Source organism: Rhipicephalus sanguineus, chromosome 6 (genome assembly GCF_013339695.2).
Source record: "Rhipicephalus sanguineus isolate Rsan-2018 chromosome 6, BIME_Rsan_1.4, whole genome shotgun sequence".
Lineage (NCBI taxonomy): Eukaryota > Metazoa > Arthropoda > Arachnida > Ixodida > Ixodidae > Rhipicephalus > Rhipicephalus sanguineus.
In genome coordinates, this window is record NC_051181.1 from 13078258 (window position 1) to 13102804 (window position 24547).

The 24547-nt window shown below is 48.4% G+C and overlaps 1 protein-coding gene across 2 annotated transcripts in view; it reads right to left on the bottom strand.

Annotated features, from left to right (window-relative positions):
* LOC119395603 (vacuolar fusion protein MON1 homolog A) overlaps positions 1-24547 on the bottom strand; it is a 332663-nt gene that overhangs the window by 163355 nt on the left and 144761 nt on the right. For both annotated transcript variants that reach the window (XM_049416693.1, XM_037662580.1), the window contains one exon: positions 11927-12154. In XM_049416693.1, the coding sequence (XP_049272650.1) occupies positions 11927-12154 (228 nt within the window). The remainder of the gene's footprint in view (positions 1-11926; positions 12155-24547) is intronic.

The window sequence follows — 24547 nt, forward strand, 5'->3', positions numbered from 1 at the left end:
TGCCCCGCTGAATCAGCAAGTCAGCATTTTTAATCATCCGTTCTGCCTCAGCCACTTCCTTTTTGGCTTGGTCATTGGTCAGTTCCACATTCGGTGAACTTTGCTCTGCATCTATACGCATACGCTTTGATGGTCGCTCTTCAGCTGCAAGGCGCTCCGCATACCGTCTTGATGCCCCCTTGACAGCCTTGATGACATCGGAATTGACTGGAAATGAGCACGGGTCACTGTCAAACCTCTTTGAATATGACATTATGTGACGTATGCCATTTGCACTTGAGAGAGAAAGATTTGACCTGTCGTGCAGGACTCTTGAGTTTTCACTAAATCCACGCTCAACATCGCCATTGCCATGCGGAAGTGATAGAAGTGCCTTGACTAGCTTGGACAATAGCGGATATTTTGGCCCACCCTGACCATCTTTCATGATGAAAACTTGATGCCAGTATTTGTCCAGTGGCATGTCAGAACCTGCATGTAACTGGTTCAAGTTTAGCACCGTCAATTCATCAAGAAGAGATGAAACTTCAGCGGCTTGAACCACCTGGGGTGCACACTTTGCAAGATATCTGAAGGAGTCTCTTGAAGATTCCGCACTATGATTGCTCGGATGCAGGCACCTGACATGTTGCAGCATCTGATTCTCAAGAGGAAGTTTTGCCATCAAGTACTTCGAACATGTAATGTAGAACGACCTTGCTCCTAGCCGGAACGCAGCTTTCTCTGCAGCAGTCCAGGTCTTAATAGCTTCTTCGGTGTCTGCTCCTACCTCTACATGTTTCCAGTTCCGAGAGGACTCAACGTCAATGAATGCAAGCTGACTGCCTGACTTTGCCTGAAACACTTCGGTCCTTAAAAACCTTCCCAAGATTTTTTTTAGCAGCATCACCATTTCATCATAAAGAATGTGAAGCAGGGGTTCGGTTCCCTGAAAAAGTTTTAGGAACCTTGTAAGAAGTTCACCAGCATTTTTCACAAACAGAGCCAACAAATCCCCTTGACGGTGGCCTCCGAGATAAAGCGGCGCATTGCCAGGTAATCTCGGAGGCTATGCGTAGCAGCTTTGGAGCAGTTCTGCTCATTTGTAGCATGGATGTAGCAGCTTTCACAAAATGTAGCAGGTTGGAGCAATGGTGCTCATTTGTAGCATAGATGTAGCAGCTTTAATGAAATGTAGCAGCTTGGAGCAATTGTAGCAGCTTTCCCATCAGTGAACTTGCCTCGTAGCGGCCGCTGACAAAGCTCAATGAATGAACGAAATCGTGCCTCACGTGTTCGTCGTCTCCCGATGGGCCGTCCTTCGTCGAGATGCCGAGGCTCTCTAATTCCCGGAAGGCTCGGAGCTCGTTGGAAAGGCTGGACGCCGGCTCCACCACCCCGGTGCGTAGGACGGCCACTGTCAAGCAACACACGGTCGAGGCCGCCTGCGGAATTGGGCCCTGCAGAGTCCATCCAAAGTCAGTGTTCAGCGCGACCAGCGCTCCCTCAACAGCTCGCACTTCACCGCTCACTATACGCCAATAGCTGTCGGCTCCAATGAGTATCTCAATGTCCCTGCGGTCACCGCGGGTCGGTGATATCGCGACGTCTGCCAACTGTAGATCAGCCACTCCAGGGAGGCGATGCATGTCGTTTGGTAGTACCAGTTTGTCGTAGCAGATCTCCTCGACCTCGAGTGCCTCAACGCAATGCTCCTTGCGGCTGTACTGGCTCCGAAGCCACACTCGAACTAGGAGTCGCTTGCTCTTCATGACGTTAGCAGCCCCACCGAACGGAAGAATAGTCACCTCTTCGTCACCGATCACCTCCAGGTTCAGTTCTCGAGAGAAGCTCTCAGTGACGAATGAGCGCTGGCTGCCCCCATCAAATAGACAGCGCGCCAGGCGCTTTCGGCAGGGACCGTCGACCCATACTTGCGCCGTTTGCAGCAGAACCGAATTCTTGCTGCTGTTGCTCAGCGAAGCCGTCGAGTGGAGCTCCGCAGCGGTCTTCGGGTCAGAAGATGGCACGGGAGGGTCACAGAGGGGGTAATGTGGCGACGAGCACATTTCGTGCACCGGATTGTCTAATTTCTGCACGCTTTCGTCATATGCCCTCTTTTCGCGCAACGGTAGCACCTCCCTGCGTTCCGCAGCCTCATCTTCTTTTCCTTTATCGGTATGGGAGCAGTGCATTCAGCCGCGTCATGTGAGGGAGAATCACAAAAGGGGCACTTTTCATTCTCGTGTTGCACACCCACTTTAAGGCTGGCGGCAGAACCCTTTCCTTTGATGTAATCCGGACGCTGATCTTTCGGAGGGCGACTTTTAGCCAGCTCATGATGAGCTTGTGTGTTGCCTGCGTGGGCCCTTTCACGGCTGTCCAGTTCCAGGCGAAGCGAGCCAAGAATAGCATCTAGAGTCAAGCTGTCGAGCACATCCTTGTCCGTTGCGTGGGTCTTGTGGAACTCAACAGCCCACTCGGTGGGCAGCACACGAAACAAAACCGCACACAGCATTGCACCATATGTGTCCGGTTGAACACCCAAATTCTTCAGCCCAGCGACGTTTCTCTGGACGTTGTCGTGTAGGCGACGGAGCGCGTTAACGCCATCCAGCCGTTTAACTGTCTGCAGATTCAACAGCTGCGTGAGGTGCTCCTGCACAAGCACGTCCTGTCGGCCGAAACGCTCCTTTCAGAGTCTTTATGGCATAGTCATAGTTCTGTTCACTGGCCTGGATGCCACTCACCGCTGCAGCCACTCTGCCCGTCAGCACCGCACGCAGGTATAAGCATCGCTCGATGTTCGAAAGGGTGCAGTTTTCATGGACAGCCTGTCGGAATTGCTCCCAAAACAGCTGCCATCCAACTCGGTCGCCATTGAACTTTCGAAGTTCCAGTTTCGGTAGCTTGAGGGGGCTTGCGCTGCTGGTGGACGATAAGGCCGTTGTATTTCCGTTCACCGTACCTCCACCAGACAGGCTCTTTCGTTGCAAGCGCTCAAGACGGGTCCGCATACGTGTAACGAGCGCCTGGTACTTCCGCACACCCGCGCACTCCACGGCGAAGTCGTCGTCGCTGACATGCGGGTCGATGAGCGCATCTTGATGCTTCAGATCTTTGGCGACGACCTCCAATTCAGCGCTTATTTCTGCGATGCGGTCCTCGTACTCTGGTTCCAGGTCACCGGTTGTCTTCAGCAGCATAAGTTCATTGCTCAGCTTCTGCAGGTCGACGCGCGCCAAGCTCCTCTTTGTTTGTAGACACTCCATCTTCGATCAGTACAGTTGCATCTGTTCTCGTTGAACTTCTTGTTTCCGTAGAGCTTCCCGGGTTTCGGCACCAAAATGTTATGAAAGCTTCGATTACAATTAGAACAAGAAGTTTATTTACAGAATTTACAACTGTCTTGAGACGTGTTTCTTGGTTCGTGGCTCAAAAGTGCAGTGGCAGTCAGGGATAACGGCGCCCTGATGGCGTGCTGCACAGTCAGTGGTGTTGAGACTGTAGAGGCCGAGGAAGTGGCCATAGCCTTGGCCATCAGCCAAAAGGGGGTCAGGGTGGTCATCAGCGACTCCAAAAACGCCGTGAGGAATTATGAATCGGGAAGGGTAACGGAGACTGCCGTCCGTATATTAAACACGTTAGGAAGACCCAGAGAGATTATTCTGCTCGTCTGGGCACCAGCTCACCAGGGACTTAGAGGGAACGAGGACGCTCATTCGGTCGCCCGAGGTCTCACTTACCGGTCGACCCCCGGAACCTCACCAGTTACCGAACTTCGAAAAAGAAGTGAGGATATGCTCGCATATCATGAAATCGTAACACAGTACAGGCTGAATCGGCAAGTATACCCAGGTGCGGATAGATCGCTCAATAAGAAAGACGAGGTTATGTGGCGAAAGTTGCAGACGGGGGTTTTTCCAAACCCCGTACTTTACAGCAAGTGGCACCCAGAAGTTTTCCGGTCCCAGTGCAAATTTTGTGATGAGGCAGCGAATTTGGTCCACATGGTGTGGACATGTCCGAGTCAGAACGATGGTTCCCACACACTAGAATCCTGGGAGGCCCTGCTCCGCAACCCAGACCCCAACGTCCAGCGGGACCTCATCAGTCAAGCCCTTGCTGCTGCCGTGTCTCAAGGGATTCCGGCCGACGGCTAGGGGCGACGGGCAATGCCTGACGTAATTGACTGATTTTAAAAATAAAGTTTTTTCTCTCTCTCTCTCTCCGCAGTATGCCATGCGAGAAAGCATCCTAAGAATTAGAAGGGGCTAGCAACTGTCCTGGCATGCAACATATTTTGTCCCTTAATTACACACCCGTGCACTCCTTGTATAATTACGAGTACCAGTATTATCGCTGAAGTCTAAAAATTTTACTGGCAATCATGCTCTATGACGTTGCTGCAGTACTGAGAAACGATAAACATCGCAGTGTTAGTTGGTGTGTTGCTCTGAGTCATATTTATGAGAACTTCTAATAATTCGAACCTCTGATAATTCAAATAAAATCCTGAGGTCCCCTCAAGTTTGAATTATCGAGAGTCTACTGTAATAATGGAAATTATTAGGAGCCATCTTAAAGGTGTTAGATGAGGGATTCGAGAAACATTTATACCAAATGCTCCGGTTTTCTCATGAGCGTCTGAACGAGTATTTTCAGGTAATTTTCCATAGGCAAAGAAATTTCTATTGTCTTAACCTCAACAGGTAAGCTGACGATAGTTCATTCTTAATTGTCACAGCTATTAGGGGTCTCGCCTGTATCGGGTTTCTATACCTGTTCACTGTTCACTGTGAAGGCGGTTCTGTATAAAAATACAGAACCGCCTTTCTTTCTTTTTTTTTCTTTTTTAGGCCTCCCTGAATATTTGTACTATTACTAATCGCCAGGCAATCGGAGCTATAAGTGGCAACAGCGCGAATGGTGGCGGTGTCCTGTGACACTTTGTGCAACTATACTATTACGTGCTCTTATTTCTTTATTTTGGTGTGATTGGGTTTAACTAGCAAAAAACTGTTATTTCTGGAGCTTGCGCGAGCACCAGTGATAATGCTGGAAGCTTTGATCCTTGATGTATGATAAAGGAAGCATTCCGTCGATGATCAGATTACCGACAACTGATGACTGTGATCGCCGCTATCAGCGTGCAGCGTGCTTCGCTTGTACTACAATCAGTTACAGTAGAACCCCGCTGATACGTTTTTGAAGGGACCGTAGGAAATAAACGTAAGAGACGGGAAACGTAAGAGCCGAAAAACAGGAAAAACGGCAAAATATTTAGTGGTACAGAATTTTATTTCAATTCTTACGAGCAGCACGAAAATTGGCGCGCTCAGCCGCGATCTAGTCGATGGATAGAAACGCGGAGCTTAGGACGGCCTTATCCACAGAACTGTAATCAACGTATGTGATTTTTTTAACACCAACAGCTGTAGGCATGAAAGAACTAAGCACACGCAATCACGACCGGCGCGGCGAGTCCGACCGCGAACCGCACGCACGACCATGCGAGCTCCAACCAGCTCGAACTCCTCCCGTTCTCCGACAAATAACGATGATGATGAGTCTACGCCAACGCGATGGCAGAAGTGAATGCCAATCTCGAAGGCCTTGCTTTCGCGAGCAATTACGTCATACACGCCATGTTTGTGCAATGCAAATCTCAGAGGCTATGCTTTTGTCAATAGTAAATGCCAATCTCGAAGGCCTTGCTTTCGCGAGCAGTTACGTCATAGACGCCATCTTTGCAATTTGAATCTCGAAGGCCATGCTTTTGTTTGCATCAATTGAAAGATTCTGTTGCTTGCGCCTCTCATGCGGCTAATATTACGGTCAAACGAGGCCAAGCTGCGTGAAAATGCACCATGGCCGCTCTCTTTGGTAGTCACTCGGTCGGCTCCGGGCACACTTCGCGACGTATCATACGGGAGCGGTCCGACAGTTACGACGTAACAGCGGGGTTCCCAATACATTGTATCCTATGGGAGCTATGCCGGGACCGGCGGAAAACGACGTCACAGCCGGGAAAACGCAGCAGTGAGGAACGTAACAGCGGGGTTCTACTGTATTTAGTTTTTTTGGCACAACTTAGCTCAGAACAGAGTTTCGTTTCTACAATATGGCTGTCGCCTTCTTAATGACAATACAATACGTCTGAGACGTTTCCTGGTTGCATATGTTCTTTCGTTGATGAAAACATTTTCAAAAATTGCATGTTAGTGAGTATATCGATAACAAATGTTTTACATCAGCAGATACGTAGAATATGAACAGCTACTGCAGTTTTATACGTCCCCTACGAATACACTATGCGTCACAGAAAATGTCGCTACCAGCTTTGTTCATGCTGAACACCTGTCCGGTGATCCGGTATTGCGTAGCGGTTGTTTACGGACAAGGTAAAACTCCATGCCAGTATTTTCACCATCGTGGGAGGGCTTCTTATTGAGGTTCTTGGGATTAGATGGCAAACCGCTAGCTAGTCCGCAAGCTAAGCAGCGACTCCCATCAATTACAAAAAGACAAGAAGCACTGTCAGCAAAGTATAGAAAGGATGCCCTGTTAAGCAGCTTATAAACAAACCCTGGTAAGTTCTTTCGGAACTGAACTAATGTACTTTGAGCAAGAAAGACAAAAATTTTAAGATACTCACAGACATTTCATTCAAATGAAACAAAATTGGTCACAGTTAAGAAATTTCAAGCAGACATTTTTGTGCATTGGTGTTTGCTGCTACATCATGTGGATCTATAATAACAAATCTGCGAATGTATCGAAGTATCTTAAAATACAATAGGCAAGTATCGTATCGGATACATTTATTGCGGTGGTATCTATATCTGTATCTCAAATACTTCTTGTCCGAGTATCTTGTATCGCGATACAATTTCAAAAGTATCTTTGCCCAGCTCTGCTTCTGGTCAACTACACAACATCTACGACGAATCATCGTCGTATTCATCCAATCCATTGAGAAAGTACAGTCGAACCCACTTATAACGATCCCACATATAACGATCTATCGGTTATAACGACCATATTTGGGTGCACTTACGATTTTCATATGCTAACCATTGAAGCTGCGTCCAGATATAGCGAACATTTTTCAAAGCCTCCTACTTTTACAACGAACACTTCAGACACGGTCGCGGTAAAAATATGGTGCATACGAAGCGAAAAAAAGTTAAAATATGCCTTCTAAAGCGTGACAGGGGCGCGCGCTCGCGCGTGCCCCGCTCTAGTTTACTCGCGACTAAGATACCCAGATCGGCGAGCACCGCACGCGGATTTCGGACGCTGCGAGCGAGGTCGCTCACTTTTCAGGCGTTTCTTCAGTGGTAGAATGGCAGTGGGGAAAAAAAATAGTAGGCATCATGAAGTCTTGCGGTCAGCTTTCGCACAGTAACCTTTCCTGACACCGTTCTCTGCAGCTACGACCGCCTGCGATGAACCAAACAATGCCTTGGAACGCAAGAAGGCATAAATGCAATTGAAGTGATAACAGCGGTAACTTTCCATCGCAAAAAGGTTCACTGCGTCCCTAAACTCGTCGACGCCACAATGTGCTGCGAAAAGGCGTCTGTCTTTCCGGTAACGGCAGAGACCGGTCGATCGGTGATAACGATTTCCGCGCGATTGCGGCGATGCCTTCGCGGATAAGCATCAGAAAAGAGCGAAGGCGAGGTGGCAGCCGTCGATGAACGTGCCATTATGCCTTATAGCCGACAACCTTATCAAAGTCATCTGTAGATATCTGCTCGGCTGCGTGTGTGGCGTACTACGCCGTACACTGCGGATTGACGGCGGTACGAGCGCGCCATGCTTAGCCATGCTGCCGTTCGCAAGTTCACCGCCGCCGCGTCGTGTGAGACCGCTTTAAAGTGCGCGTCGCTTTGTAGAAACGAAATTAGCTCTCTGTCGTTGAGCGGCGCGGGCACCGAGAAACGTCGATGCACTGACAGCGAGCGTATACTGCGTGTTTGACTAGGTGACAAATCAAGTGCGCCGCGCATCGTTGTGCAGGGCCGCGAGAGCATCGCGGAGATGTAGAGTGCGCGTTGCTTGGAAAATACTTGTTTTCGCCGCGTTGAACGAAGAGGCTAGTCGCCGCACCCGTGCACGGTCCGGAGTGAAGCAAGCACGAAGAACGTACAAACACGCGCATACGGCATACAGCAAGCGGCCCGGCAGTGACTCCGCGACCCGAGTAGACGGCGCGCTGCACGCAACTAGCCAGGGATGATCGGCTCCACGTCGCGGTACCGCGCTTCGGTATAACGGTGTCGGCTCATTGCAAAGGCGGTTAATTCACTCGTGAGCACGCAGCGGGCGTCGCTTCATGACGCGAAAAGGCTTAGCTTGTCACCGAAGGGGTTGTTAGCACTTTAACAAAAGTGCACAAAAAAAACCGGCTTGGCCGTTAAGCGCACGTTTTTAAGGGCGAGTCCGTATACAACGAACTACTGATATAACGAGCACTTTTCGCGACACTTTTGAGTTCGTTATAAACGGGTTCGACTATATTTTAGCCCACTGCAACATGGTGTCCTCCTTTGGAGAAGAGGCTTACTTTTTCAATTACTGCGCACTACTGGCAAGGAAGCGACTATGAACACTGAGCTAATGATGAATTAAGCATTCTTGTTGTCTACGTCTGCTTAAAATATTTTGCTACACACACTAGCTTTCGTGAAGGCAGTGACGTGTTTACCGAGAGGGTCGTGGGACATTTCAACAGCATTTTCAAAATCTGTTTTTTAATCTTTATTGCATGTAACTTGAGTGGTCATTCGACTCGGTCGACGAAGATATATAGCGTAACTAATTGTGGAGTAATGAGATAATTATTTCCAGTGCAATAACAACTGCTCTCAAATTTATTGTAACACTTCCACTTGCTTTATATTTGGTCTATGGAACCTTGGCATTAAATTGTGTAAATGTCACGCATTTATAGAACGTCTATCATAACGCGTGTCTCTACCTGCACAAAAATGGCTTGTATGCAAGCTCCACTTCAGGGCACGTGCACACAACCACACAATTCGGAAACTTAGCACCACGCTCCTAAATATTTGACTATTTCAATGTCTTGAACACACTTCACAGCATTGGACAGAATTGCTCAGATGTGACATGGTGCGCAAAAGTTTCACCACAGCGCATACCATAGGGCACACCAACACTCGCACGACGTTGCACATTACGAATGACAACAATGACGGAAAGAAGATAACTTTTAAGGGCTCATTTTTTTTTTTGTTAGACACAATATTAATAAGAACTAACAGACAATAATGCCAAGGAAAGTATAGGGGGTGTTATTTGTAGCAATTAGGATATAAATGTGAAGAAAGTAAAGTGGACGAAAAGATAACATGCCGCCGGCAGGGACCGAACGTGCGACCTTTGAATAATGCGTCCGATGCTCTACCACTGAGCTACGGCTGTGGTCATCCTCTCGTCCACTTTATGGGGTATACACTCAAATCTCGGTATAACGAGCACGGATATAACGAATTATCGGTTATAACGAAGCAAATGAAGAATAGTGTTGTCATAAATACAGTGTTATCAAAAAAACGTTTATAACGAATTTTCGGATATAACGAAGTTATTTTCGTGGCAGATGTGACTTTGTTATAATGAGGTTTGAGTTTATATGTGCATTTAAACCTAGGAGTGTTAGTCAGCACCGATCGCAGCCATGGCGACGAGTGTGGAACACTCTTTTTCTGCCTGTTGGCGTCACGTAGCACGTGATATTTTTACGAGCCGGCAGCTGACCAATAATCCCTCGCATACTTCCTGAAGGCATCAAGTCTGCCAGAACGAGACCCTCGCTATAAATGAAGGAACGAAGATAACTTTCAAGGGCTCGTTTTTCTTTGTTAGACACAATATTATTGAGAACTAACAGACAATAATGCCAAGGAAAGTATAGGGAGTGTTATTTGTAGCAATTAGGATATAAATGTGAAGAAAGTAAAGTGGACGAAAAGATAATGTGCCGCCGGCAGGGACCAAACCAACAATGACGGAGCAATAAAACTTGTCCATCCTGATCGTATCATCATTGCTGAAGCTTCGGCTCGACTATTATTTGCTGCGAAGAATGGCACACACAACACACTTCCTGGGATTGAGCACTTTTCACTTCGGCATGCAATGAACGCATATCCTGCTTAGCACGGTGCATGATTTCGTCACGGAAATCTTCTAATGTCTTTACAATTACATTTGAAAGACGGACGTTACAAAAAAATACACGAAATGACGACACTTGCATCAGCACAACATACTTTCTACACTGCATCCGTTTCTTTGTTTCCGTTGATGATCGCACGCGCTGGCGGGGCTCGGAAGTACACACGGGCTGGCTACCTTCGATGAACATCTATGCGGCAGTTGTACAGCGCTTATGATGATCACAACGATAAAATCAGCAGTTTTTTCACGTCGCTGCAGCGATAGGCCTCACGCACACTTCGAGCAAGCGACATGTTTACTATGAAGATGGCCGCCTTCGAGCAACCAATGAGAGGTGAGCCTGGCGAGCCAGCCAGGCAGCTGCAAAAGTTGAGAACCGCTCTTCGTGACTTCATAGGGGCGGCCGCTTTCGGCCGTTCAAGCGGGGCGGGTGTGCGGTGCGGGTGTGCGGATAGCACGTGGATAGGCCCTTAGGGCGTGCAGTTTCAATGCAAGTGCTGCAGAAGATGATTCGTCTTGTACAGGGAGGAGGCAAACACAAGTGAGCTTGAAGCCGATAGTCTCCAGTCAGCCCTCGGTGGCGTCCCTTTCGAGGAATACATGGCTGTTCACAGTACGGTAGAAATGTGCGTTGCGCTGATGGACACTAGTTTGTCGAGATGGTTTGGCCCAGCGAGGCTAGTCACGAAACTGACATGGACGATGACTTTGCAAGTGAGCCACAACTGCGGGCTGCTGATGTAGCTGCGGGCCTTGCCCTCACGGAGCAGTTTTTTTTGCTGCAGAGAGCCATGACAAGGAAGCACTTGGGCACATACACAGCATGCAGGACTTACTTTCTGCTGCAAGATTCTGCAAGCAGAAGAAAAAGGCAATCCCTCACTTTTTTTCATAAGCAGTCTGCTTCGAAATAAATGCCCTTTTTGTTCGTTGTGGTTCACTGGAAGTTCATTTAATTTGAAGTTTCTCGTGGTCCCCATGAACTTCATATTAACAACAGTCGTAACAACAGTATTAACAACAGTACTTATTTTGCATTACAGTAGTCTAAAAGGTGTCATTGTTGCCATCCTGCGACTTATTTCGCAATGCGAACACGGCTCAAACCTCCGCGTCTCAAAAAGCTTAAAATGTGCTTTTCCCCCTTCCCTTATTATGCACCGTCATCAGCACTATGCGCATGTGACGATACCTTCTTATTTTGCCAAAAAAGGAACAAAATTTGCCGAAGCCACTGAAGCCTTGGTCGCCAAAAATGCGACTGTGGATGGCGGTCACGCCTTTTTGAACACCCGCGACCAACGAGGTGTCACGCGGTGGTAAGCACAAATAGGCATGAAGTGTTCTGGCTTTCCTGTTATCACCATATGGTTCGCAATGATGACGATGGCAATGCCGACTGCGCTGCTTTGTTTAGGTTGTGCTCGAATGATGTTTTCGCTCCTTTGCGCTGCACATTTGCGAAGCTTCACGCTCGGTGCACTCCCAGGATCGTCCAAATTAAACGAGTTGCAGCTAATTATGACCAAATTAATGACAGTCTGATGCCATTAAACAACGAATATGCTGGCCGGGACTGTAGAAGATGTCTTAATTATCCAAGTTTCCGAATCAACGTGTGTCGAATTAACAAGGTTCGATTGCATTAATGTTTTTTACACCATGATTTAATTGTACTGGGTTGACACAGTGCATGGTGTTTGCTGCAATGAATGGAGGATAGAGTGCTTGCCTTGTGCTTTGCACAGTGCTTGAGCATGGCCTGAGTGATCTGGTCACGAAGGGCAGGTGCCAGGGGTAGACAGCGGACTGCACCGAGCAGAAAGCTCGGGTCACGGTCCATCAGGTCGCACAGGGAGTCGAGAAAGCGCTCGGATCCGGCCAGCAGCCGCCGCAGGTCGAAATTGCACCGCTGACTGAATACCCGCTCCAGCTGGCTGGCCGTCACCACCGACAGGATCTGTGCGGCAACACTTAGGTTAGGTATGGATCCCAAAGTTGATACTGCAGGTGTCTCAAGAACAAGTGGCCAAAATTAATTCAATTTTTAAACTGCCTGTCCCTTGAGTATAGACACCTTCTTGGGTTAGAAAAGGAAAAATAACAAGCAAAATGCTCCTTGCATAAGGGCTATGCAATGACTGCAAATAAATGCAATTGTTGGACAGACATTCCTGTCACACGGTTGCCACCAGTCAGAAGCTTCCCTTGCTCGCTCACTGAACACCTCAGTCTTCCTGTGAACACTTTTATTTAGTCTTTATTACATAGTTACATGTTTCCATAGAAACAATAATTTACAAAGTCATTACATCGAAAACTATCAAAATACGGAGCATTTAGTAGCAACTGAAAATTTTTATTTGAAGAAGAACTTGCTCACATATTGTCACATGGTTGCGACGGTGAAGAAGGCTGCAGAAAGACTGGAAAATACACAACTCTTTATTTGGGCGAACTTGTGCCCGGGAAATAGAAAGTCAAGGTACAAGTGATTCACACTGAACTCTGATAGGGGCGAACAGAGCGTCTGCCGTGGGTAATCTGATCTGCGGTGAGGTGCGTCGGCATTTATGCGTGCAGCCTCGCACATTCGAGCCTTATCGCTGGTGCATGCGTAAGCTCTCGAATAATCTTGACTATTCGCGTCCTACGCGTAATCTTAACAGAAAGATCTCAAAGAATCGCAAAGCTTCTAAAACATTGTGGCGCGGTCTGCGGTGAGCATTGCTAAAAGTCTTTGTGGGTGAAACCCGAACACATCAAATTAAAGCAATAAACACGCATGGCAATACCCTCCTATGAAAAAAGCATCGTCCCTATGCTTAAGAAGCCTAGGAACATCTAAGAAGCCTAGGAACATGACTTATTCGGAGAGCCGTATCATTTCTAACCTCAAGTCGCGCGAAGACATTGTCATCAAGGAAGCCGATAAGGGAGGAAGCATTGTCATTTGGCCAATACAGAAGTACAAGCATGAGGCTTACAGACAACTCAATAACCCAGAACACTACCGCAAACTAGACAACGATCCAACAGAACAATACACACTCACAATCACTAACACACTTAGATCCCTCCTTGCTGATGAATTATTAACTCCATCAGAATTCAAGTTTCTGAAACCAAACAACAAAGCAGCAGGGCGGTTTTACCTCCTCCCAAAAATTCACAAAATACCATCCACCGAATTATACACTGCCAATATTCCAGGGCGCCCAATAGTATCAAACAACAACACCCCGACCGAGAGTCTCTCCGAATTCCTTAACCACTTTCTCGGAGACATTCCGAAGACATTCCCGTCATTTGTACAAGATACCCCACACCTACTCCGAATAATAGAAGAGATTAATAGCAAAGGCACACTACCAAAAAACGCCATTCTCGTGACACTAGACGTTACCGCTTTATACACGAATATTCCGATCCCAGAGGGCCTAACTTCAATAAAGCAAACCTTAAATCAACATAAGGTACAACATTCTACTGAAGTATATTTATCATTACTCGAACTAGTACTATCACACAACTACTTTGAATTTGAAGAAAATTACTACCTTCAAATACAAGGAACAAGCATGGGCACCCCATTCGCACCCACCTATGCAAACATATTCATGGGAATTCTGGAAACAGACTTCCTGGCTCGCTGCACAGACAAACCCCACACATACCTTCGGTACATTGATGACATACTTATAATATGGGGTCATGGCAGGGACAATCTAACTAAATTTACATCATTCCTAAACTCCTTTCATCCAACAATAAAGTTCACGTCCGAGACCTCAGCTGAGTGCATCAACTTTCTGGACACAACCATTTATCTTGAGAATGGCATATTAAAGACAACGCTGTATAAAAAACCATTTGACAAGCAACAATACCTAGATTATACTAGCCATCACCCGAAACATTGTAAACAGGGCATTTTCAGGAGCCAGGCGACAAGGTTACGTCGAATATGCGTAGAAGATGAGGATTACGTAAACAGACTTACTACCCTAAAAGAAACACTAGCAAACAGAAGCCATCCAAACGCGTTCCTTCATAAGGCTTACACGGACGCACTAAAACTAGACCGCACTGAGACACTTAAACCACGCCCTAAAACCACAACAACAACAACGCCTCTTCTCACTACAAAATTTTCAAACGCGCTTCCGAACATAAACAACATCCTCACAAAATACTATCCAATTCTAACAACCAACCAGAAACTTAAAAAAATCTTCCCCGAACCACCTAAGGTCGCCTGCAGACGCAACGCCAATCTTAAAGACATGCTTGTTCATGCAAAACTCGCAACAAGAACTACACCAACATCTGGTCCCTGCGGGCGCACCAGATGCTCGACATGCAAACATATACAGCCGGCCACCAACGTAAAAAGCACAGCATCGGATTACATTCACAAGGTAACATCGAACTTCACGTGCACCTCAAACAACGTTATCTACTGCATTGAATGCACCACCTGTAAAAAACAATACATAGGCGAAACTGGACAACCAATTCATGTAAGACTGAACGGCCACCGCGCTGACACAAAGCACAATTTACCAAAAGCAGTAGCTAGCCACTTCAATCAAGAAGACCACAAGTTCGATCAAGCCAAACTTTACATTCTACAAACAAATTTCCGGACACCACGTGAGAGGAAATACATGGAATCGTATTTGATACACAAATTTCAATCCCTACACCCATCAGGAATAAATGTAGCACGTGGCAATTTGGAATCACTAAAAGCCATAGCATGATAGCATGATTTCTCTAATATTAGGGGACGTAAAGTACGCTCAGCCTTCAAAAAACCTTGACCAATATTCTATTCGCAACTTAAAATCCATACTAGCCCCCCTAATACACTATCAATCTTTTGTCCAATATTCTGTTCGCAACATAAAATCCCTACTAGCCTCCATAATACACTACCAATGTTCTTTTTGAAAATTATTTCAATCTTACTATATATATCTGTGTATATAAAGGTAGATATAGTATGTGCACGCATGTCATTCTTAAGTGATTTTCTCTTTATAGAACCTTTGAACCACGGTTTCAACTCCCCTTTCCGCCCTTCTACGACCGCCCCTGCCCCGCAATGTCACAGCGCCCGCCTACCCAGCAGGTTCTCCGCGCCCTATTCCGAAGCCCCCCCCCCCCCCCCTCAACTCCCTTCTTTTCCTTTCCATTTTTTTTTTTTTAAATACTGGACGGCGGCCCAACTTCTGTGGCTTTCGACGACACGTGGTGCATATGTCTGCCAATGACTTCACCTATTCCTTTCGGACACCCCCCTCAATATCACTTAAAGTCGACATGTGGACATTTAAACGCACGCTGCCCGCTTTCCCGGACTGTAGTTGTCCTCCCCATCATCTTCTGCGGCCCTTTGTGGTGGCTAGACTCTCTGCGCTGCTGCCGCTGCACCCTTCCAGTTTCCTACAAGCTCCCCCATTTTTTCTTCGTATTGCCGTTGATGGCTCCAGCTTTGTTAGACCGCCACCCCCCCCACCCCGCTTTTCCTCCCCCCTTTTTTCCTTTTTTTTCTTTTTTTTTTCCAGCTTCTCTTACCTCTGAGATGAAAGCCCCGATCGCCGTTGCAAACATTTTTGAAACGATGTGGCAAGAGCTACACTCTGCCGCTTCCGAGTTTTTCTTTTTTTTCTTTCCAGGCAGAAATTACGAACAGCGCCAGCACGGGATATGACGTCAACACTAACCCTTTAAAACTAACACGCCAGGAATGACAAGGCGCCTTTGACAAAGATAGGTCCACCTATCGAAACGTCGGCCAGCCTTCTCTGAGGCACTTTCTCCTGTTTCAAACCTAAAACGAAACATGGAATTTAAAACATGCATGCAATACAGAATCACAATAATAAAGCAAACAAGAACTACAGTCCTCAGGCTCCTTAACACACACAGAACGGCTTAAGACACACGACATGAATGACTTCAGGTCGTGCGCTGCGCCAGTGAGTCCGGGACAACCTGTAGTCTACAGCACCGAGACGTCGAAGCACCTTGTACGGACCGACATATCACCGAATAAGTTTACAGTGAGTCCTCGTCAGTGTATCGGCACCCCGACCCAGACACAGTCGCCGGGTTGGTATTCTACATGGCGTCGTCGAACATTGTAACGACGGCTGTCGATCTTTTGCTGGCTCTGGATGCGCAGACGGGTGAGTTGTCTGGCTTTTTCGGCGTGCTAAAGGTAGACAGTGAAGTCGAGGATTTCCTAGTTGGTGATATTGAGTAGCATGGAGTCAAGCATCATTGTCGGGTTCCTTCCACAGACCAACTTGTATGGCATCATCTGCGTCATTTCTTGCACGGCCGTGTTGTATGCGAAAGTCACGTATGGAAGGATTGCATCCCACATCTTGTGTTCGACATTGATGTACATGGCCAGCATGTTGGCAATGGTCTAACTTAGACGCTCGGTGAGGCCACTGGTCTGTGGGTGGTAGGCTGTGGTCCGGCGAGGGCTTGTCTGGCAGTATTTCAATATCGCTTGCATTAGGCCTGCCGTAAAGGTTGTACCCCTGTCGGTGATAAGGACTTCTGGGGCAGTGTGGTGCAACACGATGTTCTCGACGAAGAACTTCGCTACCTCAGCAGCACTTCCTTTAGGCAGAACCCTGGTTTCGGTGTAGCACATGAGGTAGTCCGTGACTACGACAATCCACTTGTTGCCAGACATCAACGTTGGAAATGGCCCCAGCAAGTCTATCCTGATCTGCCGGAAGAGTCTGCGAAGTGGATCGACTGGCTGAAGAAATCCCGCTGGTCTTGTCGGCAGTGTCTCGCATCGCTGACAGTCCTGGCATGTCCTCACGTAGCGAGCGAAGTCGGCGGTAAGGCATGGCTAGTAGCGCTTTCTTGTATCCTCGTGAGTTTATGGGAAAAACAGAGGTGGCCAGCAGTCAGGTCGTCATGCAGGGCTTGCAGAACTTATGGTCGCAGTGCTGAAGGTACAACGACAAAGTAGTTGGCTGGGGCCGGAGAGAAATTCTTTACGAGGACATCGTTCTGCAAGAAAAATGACGCCAATCCTCGCCTGAATACCTTGGGAACAATGGTGGTCTTGCCTTCCAAGTACACTGTCAGGCTCCCGAGTTCCACATCGCTTTGCTGCTGTTCGGTGAAGATATCAGCACTTATGGGCCCAAAGAAGCTGTTTTCGTCGAGGTAGTCAAACGGCGGCGGATCAACAGGTGCGTGGGACAAGCAGTCGGCGTCACAGTGCTTACGTTTCGACTTGTGAACGATGGTACTGTTGAATTCTTGAAGTCTCAGACTCTACCGTGTGAGGTGCCTGGAAGGGTCCTTCAAACTTGCTAGCCAACACAAGGTGTGGTGGTCGCTCCCGACCTTGGAAGGCCGAAACTTTAATGTAGCCCAAATATTGGCAAGGCATTCCTCTTCTGTCGTTGAATAATTTGATTCGGCCTTTGAAAGCAACCAGCTAGCGTAAGCGATGACCCTTTTTCGACCTTCCCTCCATTGTACAAGTAGAGCGTCATCTTCCACAGCTTACGTCAGTGTGTATTTCTGTATTTGTGTTTTCATCGAAGTGAGCAGAATCGGTGGCGACTGCAAGCGCTATTTCAGCTCTCGGGATGCTTCTTCCTGCGGCGTTTCCCATTTAAGCTCGACGTCAGTCTTGGTCAGTTTAATAAATGGCTCCGCGAAACAGGCAATGTTTTTGACAAACACCCTGTAATAGGCACACAGGCTGAGAAATTGACGCACGGCCTTCTAGTCGGCGGGTGGTGGGAATGTAGCAATGGTGGCCGTCTTCTGTGGGTCAGGGTGGACTCCAGAGTTGCTAATGACGTGTCCTAGGAAGAGGAGCTCTTTGTACACGAATCAGCACTTTTGCAGTCTGAGTGTTAAGCCAGATGACCCGATTCCCTGATGCATTGTTCCAAGGTGTCAGAGGTGTTTGTTAAAAGTGGAAGCGATGCCGACGATGTCATCCAGGTAGACAAGACAAGTTTACCACTTTAATCCAGCTAGCACTGTGTCCATAACAGGGTGGAACGTCGCAGGCGCAGAGCAAAAACCAAACGGCATGACTTTGAACTCAAACTGGCCATCAGGCGTTATAAAGGCAGTCTTCCCGTGGTCTCTCGTCAACTTCAGTTTGCCAGTTTCTCGTCAACTTCAGTTTGCCTTCAGTCTTGAGGCCCATCGATGGAAATTGCTTTGCGTTACAGAGGCGATCCAAGGCGTCATCCATCCGTGGGAGTGGATATAGGCGATCCAAGGCGTCATCCATCCATGGGAGTGGATATACGTCCTTTTTCGTGATCTTGTTCAGGCGACTGTAATTGACACAGAAATGCAGAGTGCCATCCTTGTTATTTACCAACGCTACTGGTGATGCCCACGGACCCTTCGAAGGCTTTATTGTGTCCTCCTGCAGCATTTTGTCAACTAGTCGCCTTATAGATTCTCGTTGCCACGTCGAAACATGGTAGGAACTCTGAAGGAGTGGTCAAGCATTTTCTTCCATTATGATGCAGTGCATAGCAAGGGGCGTTAGTCGAACCCTTGATGACGACGAGAAACAGTCCTTGTATTGCTGGAGAAGGCATCGGAGCTGTTGTGTCGGCAAGCGGGAAGACTTGGGTTGACGAAGGATGTTTGAAGTATTGGGGTCATCGTCGTAGCTTCATCAGAATCTGAAAAGGCGAATGCACCACCGACAGTTATGATTTCTTTGATGTATGCAATCTTCGTGCCCCATCACAGGTGTCCTTATTCGTGGCTGAAGTTCGTTACCATCACGCTTCCTTTTCCTTAATGCAACCAAGCAATGCCTCTTGCGATGCAAATGTCACAGTCCAGCAGCAAATGCTGACTGCTCTCGATGATGCTTTTGATCTCTTCAGATTCTTCGGTGCTAATGAAAATTATGGTGCCGGAGTGAGGCGTAGTGGTGACTTGATCCTCGAGGACATTCAAGGCACGGTGACATGGCTTCGTCTCTGGCAGTGTCGCTTTGTCTAATGATAGAGTTATCGACTTTGTTCTGAAGTCAATGACGGCGCCGTGATGGTTTAAGAAGTCCATGTCAAGTATGACATCCCTGGAGCAATGTTGCAGGATTACAAAGCTCGAAGGATATGTTCAATTATTGATGGTGACTATTGCTGTGCACACTCCACATGGCGTTACTAGATGGCCTCCAGTGGTCAGGCGGTCCTAATTTTCCTCAACTTCGCAGTGAACGGCCCATTGACAATAGAATAGTCGGCTCCAGTATCTACGAGTGTGGCGATGTAGTATGGCAACGAGAACGTTGAGTTCACAAGTTCGTCGTCTTGTGTTGCGGTTAAGTCGCAGCATCGGATCATGACAACGTCGGCTTGTGCCGCTGCTTCTACGTGGTGCCGTCGGGTCTTCTTCTGGCCGCAAAGTTTTGTTGTCAGGGTTCCATTCAGCTTGCAGCATGTATTTTTAAGACTTTGTCGCGGCTACGGCAAAGGATCTTCCATCTTTCGTCGTACAGCAACTGCACCTCCATCGGTTGCTGCCCTTAGTTTTCCGGATAAGGGCTCGAGGATCAGCCCCGAGTAGAGCCAGTGTACTGCTGGCACTGCGGTGAGATGTAGCGGCCGGGCGACAATAAACAGGAAAGTCGTCGGGGTGTCCGCTACGATCCTGCGAGGTAGTCTGCGATTCCACGTGGTCTTTCACCCCGCTGTGGATGCGGTGCATCAATGGCAAAACCACGCAGTCCCACTGTCCATACTGGCAGCGGCAGTGTGTGTGGCCAGCTTCTCCCCAATGGTAACAGAGTGGGTGGTGGTCGGGAGCATGAAAGACGCCGGTCTTCCTCGGGGTGTAGCACTGCTTGACAGTTGGCATGATGTAGGTGGCGGCAGCGGAATTGGCGTGGTGTGGCGTCTTGATGTGGGTGCGGAATCGGAGCATCACGGCAGACTGCGTCGACGTAGCTCACGGCTTCCGGATGAGGCTGCGGTAGTTCGGGAATTCGCAATGATTGCCGGACTTCTTCATGAACAATGTCGGTGATCAAGTCCACTTCAGGCTGTTATTTGGGGAACATTTTACGCATCTCTTCATGCACAACCGCGCAGATGGTCTCGCTCAGGTCGTCGGTGCTGAGGGTTTGAGCTTCGGCATAGTTGGTTGTCAGTGACCGGCGGTTTTACTGCCTTGTCCTCTTCTCCAGCGTGCTTTCTATTTTCATGACCTCCGAAAAAAATTTGTTGACACTCTAGGACGGGTTGCGAACAAGCCCCGCAAACAGCTCTTGCTTGACTCTTTGCATTAGGAAGTCTATCTTCTCCTTAGACATAGTGGGGTCCGCTTGACGCAACAGGTGGGCCATTTCTTCAGTGTACATCCCGGCGTTCTCGTTTGGGAGCTGTACACGGCTCTCCAGCAGGGTTTTGACCATTCTCCAGGCACTGCATGATAGTGCAGGTTACTTCGACGTGAAGTCCAAGATACACAAAGTCCAAGACCGTGACTGGTGGCCAGATACGAAAAGCTCAATCGAGAGCTGTCCAAGGTAACAAAGTGCGAGACCGCTACTGGTGGCCAGATATGAAAAAATGTTGCAGCTCGGCTATGCCAGGATAATGTAGCGTTAGCAAAGGTTCAGCTAATTATTCTTAGCTTTTCTGATTGTCTAGGATTAGCTTGCTTATCATGCTTACTGCTGCTCCAATGACACACACACGGTATACGTATTATGTGGCACATGTATATTTATTTTGCGAGGCAACTACTTCGGGATGCGATGAGTTAAGCTTCTTCGCTCTTCTGCAATGTTGAGCAGCATGCGCACTCTCCTTCTCCATAGCTATACCACTCTGGCAAACGCCAGTCAGAGGCGCTATGAAGCGGCTCCAGCGCAGTGTCAGACGGCGACTGCACAGCGAAGGCGAATAGCTGCACGCGCGCTGGCACCAGTACGACGGCACTCTGGAAAGCACAGACCGGTGGCGGCGAGTCGCGCGCGGCGGCGGCGGAGTGCGCGGGAGGTGCCGGCTCCGGTGCGTGACATCACTGATCCTCGCGCATACGCAGCACGACTCTTGAGGATCCACGTGAAACTGGCTCGGCTAGGCCAGTGTAGCTAACGCTACAAAACTCACTCGAGAGCTGTGTGTAATGTTGCCAGTGCTGCCAGCAGTATAACCGTCCAACTTCAAGTAGTGTTCGTTTTCTTGGCAAAATGCCCGACCTCAGATGTTCCACTCTCAAGCATTGCTATAGTACATGTAACCATGTCTCCCAGCAATTCATCACAGTACATACTAAACATGATCGACTTTGCAACTCATTTTATTGCTCCAGCAGCCATTTCATTAACCTCGTCATGGGAAGTCATCAAAACTTTGCATAAGGTATTTTACTGCAATGGGGCACCTGAGCACTGCCTCAGTGACCATGGACCAACTTTTGAGTCGGCAGAGTTCAAGCAATTCCTGTGTCTACACAATGTAGAACACTTTTCGACAGCCTACCAACCTGAAGGCAACCTCGAATGTAACAATGGAACATTACTAACGGTGTTACGGAAAATGTGTGTTTTGCACCCTTTATCATGGCCCGCCAAGCTCCATGAGCAGCCTTTGTGGTCAACACTACTGTGAACTTTAGCACAGGCTTTGCACCCTTCCAGTTGCTCTTCAGCCAAGTGCCTAAGGTTCCCCTGCAACAACAGTGGTCACTCCAACAGACCAGCCTTGTGAAGTGTGTACCTGATGTAATATCACAATGTTCAGAGGCGTCTGCCAATTCAGAAGAAGCTCAAGCCTCCCGCAACGCCACTATGATAGCACTCATCGTTCTCATAACTTCACAGTAGGTGATCTGGTATGGGTCAAGTATCAAGGTCCTGTGCAACACGAGAAAAATGGCACCGTGCTTCAAAGGGCTCTACCGTCTTATTGAACAGTTGACTGCAACCACATTCAAAGCTCTGCGTGTCTCGAGGATGGCAACATGCATGCTTAACCAGCCAAGAATGGTGCATGTCTCACGAATTAAGTTGCATGTCCCACCATCATCTCCTGTGACAGACCCTTCATCCAGCTTTGCCAGGAAGATGCCCTCCACTCCACTACCAGATGACGAAGCTAGCATGACTACCACCAACCAGACACAGCCCAAGTGCCCACAGCGTGTGCACCAGCTTCCTCGTCCCCTACAAGACTTTGTGCTTGAGTGAGCGTGGACACCAAGTTAGACCAAGAGACTTGGTCATCCAGGCAGAGGTGGAATGTGAGTGATGTGCTAGGCAAGGTTAGTGAGGACTACTATAGATGGCGCAACGTGTCTTACGCAGTAACTAGCCACACAGTCGGCCACCTTGTATGTTTCTGCTTCCAGGATTCTTTTTAGTGTGTCGCAGTGCAATGTAGTCAGTTGAGCCACGGACGCTAATGCTTGAAGACGTTGTGTTACAATCTGTGTAGCCCTAACTAAGCCTTATTAAACAGTTTTTCAATTATGCTGAGTCTTCCTGCATTCAGCTTAAGCTTGAGGAGAGGAGCTTTTTCACGCTCAGGAGGGGAGAGCTTTTTCGAGAATAACGTGACCTGCTGCCACACTTCATCGACCAACTGCTGCAGTACTCCTCCGACAACGGTGTCTGAGGCATCCACCGTGAGTGACGTCGGGCGTCGCAATGGGGATGTGCGAGGAAAGTCGCGTTGGCGAGGGCTTCCTTGGTGGAGCTGAAAGCTGTCTTGGCGTCATCTGTCCAGAAGATATGGGAGCGTTGGCTTTTGTTTGATCACATAAGAGCGCATTGAGCGGTTGCAAGATGGCAGCACAGCGAGGTATGAACTACTGATAATGATTGGCAAGGCCAAGGAATTGTCGTAGTTGCTTTGATGCTGATGGTCTAGGAAACTACACTATGGCTTCCATATGAGCGGCAGGAGGAGATATCCTGTGGGCATCGATGCGGTGGCCAAGGAAGTCTAGTGCACCAAACTAGCTCTTCGGTCCGTTCAAGACTAGCCCATACTTCTGCAGTCGTTCAAAGACGTGGCACAGGTGAAGCTCATGTTCGTCTGCTGAAGCGCTAAACACGAGTATGTCGCCAAGATAAGTGAAGCAGCACGCCAAACCACGGAGAACTTGATCGACAAATCGTTGAAATGTTTGTGCAACGTTTCGCAGACCAAATGGCATCCGAAGGTACTCGAACATGCCAGAACGTGTTATTATGGCTGTCTTCGGTACATCAGAAGGCACCACAGTTATTATGTGGCATGCCTTGACCAGGTCTATCTTGCTAAATATGGTGCAAACATGCAGCAACGTGGTAAGGTCCTGAATGTGTGGAATGGTGTACTGGTCTGGTACCGTGACTTCGTTGAGGGCACGGTAGTCACTGCGCTGTCTGCAGTCACCAGAAGACTTGGGAACCATGTGTAATGGTGATGGCCATGGGCAAGATGAAGGACGGATGTATCCGAGCTGAAGTATGTGCTCGAATTTTTGCCACACGATTTTGTAACGGGCAGAAGCAAGACAACAAGGACGTGCGAAAACCAGCGCTCCCTCAGTCACAATGTGATGGGCGACAATGTGGCGTACCAGGTCTGCAAGAGAAGGTGCACGGAAGAGGTCTGAAAACTCTTCGAGGAGTGAAGACCATGGTGGGAAGACCTTGGCATGGGCTTGTACCAGAGGCAAGGGTGGGAAGCGAGATGTGACACCTTGAAGCAAGAGGTGGGTCTAGGAGTCGAGGAGACGGCTGCGTCAGAGGTCTACTACAAGCTTGAAATGCCAAAGAAAATATGCACCAATAATGGGTGCTCGCATGTCGGTGATCAAGAAGGTCCACCTGAATGTCTGTCGCAAGCCGATGCCAAGGGTGACCGACTTCTGTCCGTAGGTCCGTATGGTCGTACCATTAACAGTAGTTATACGGTGGCGTTGTGAGGCGCCGTCATCTGTCCTGCAGCATAGCAGGAATAACGCACACTTCAGCACCAGTGTCGATGAGGTATTGCACCTCTGTGATGCAGTCTGTGATGTGGAATACGCGACTGGATGTTGGGCCTAAAGCGCTTGCCGCCTTCAATGCGAGGTCGGTGCATTTCCCGCAAATGTGCCAGGTTGGTGGCACTGACGAGCGTGTGCCCCTTACCGGTAGTGGTACCAGCACATGCCACGGTGGGTATGCAGCGACCTGTTGCGACTGGGGCTGTGGCTCGTTGTCACGACAGGTTGCATTTTCGGTCAGCTTTGAGTGAGCTCAGCTCAGCAGTCAATTGGTCTACCTTCCGGTTGGGCAGCGGTTGGGCAAGGAGACGGTCTAGTCGGTTGTCACTGA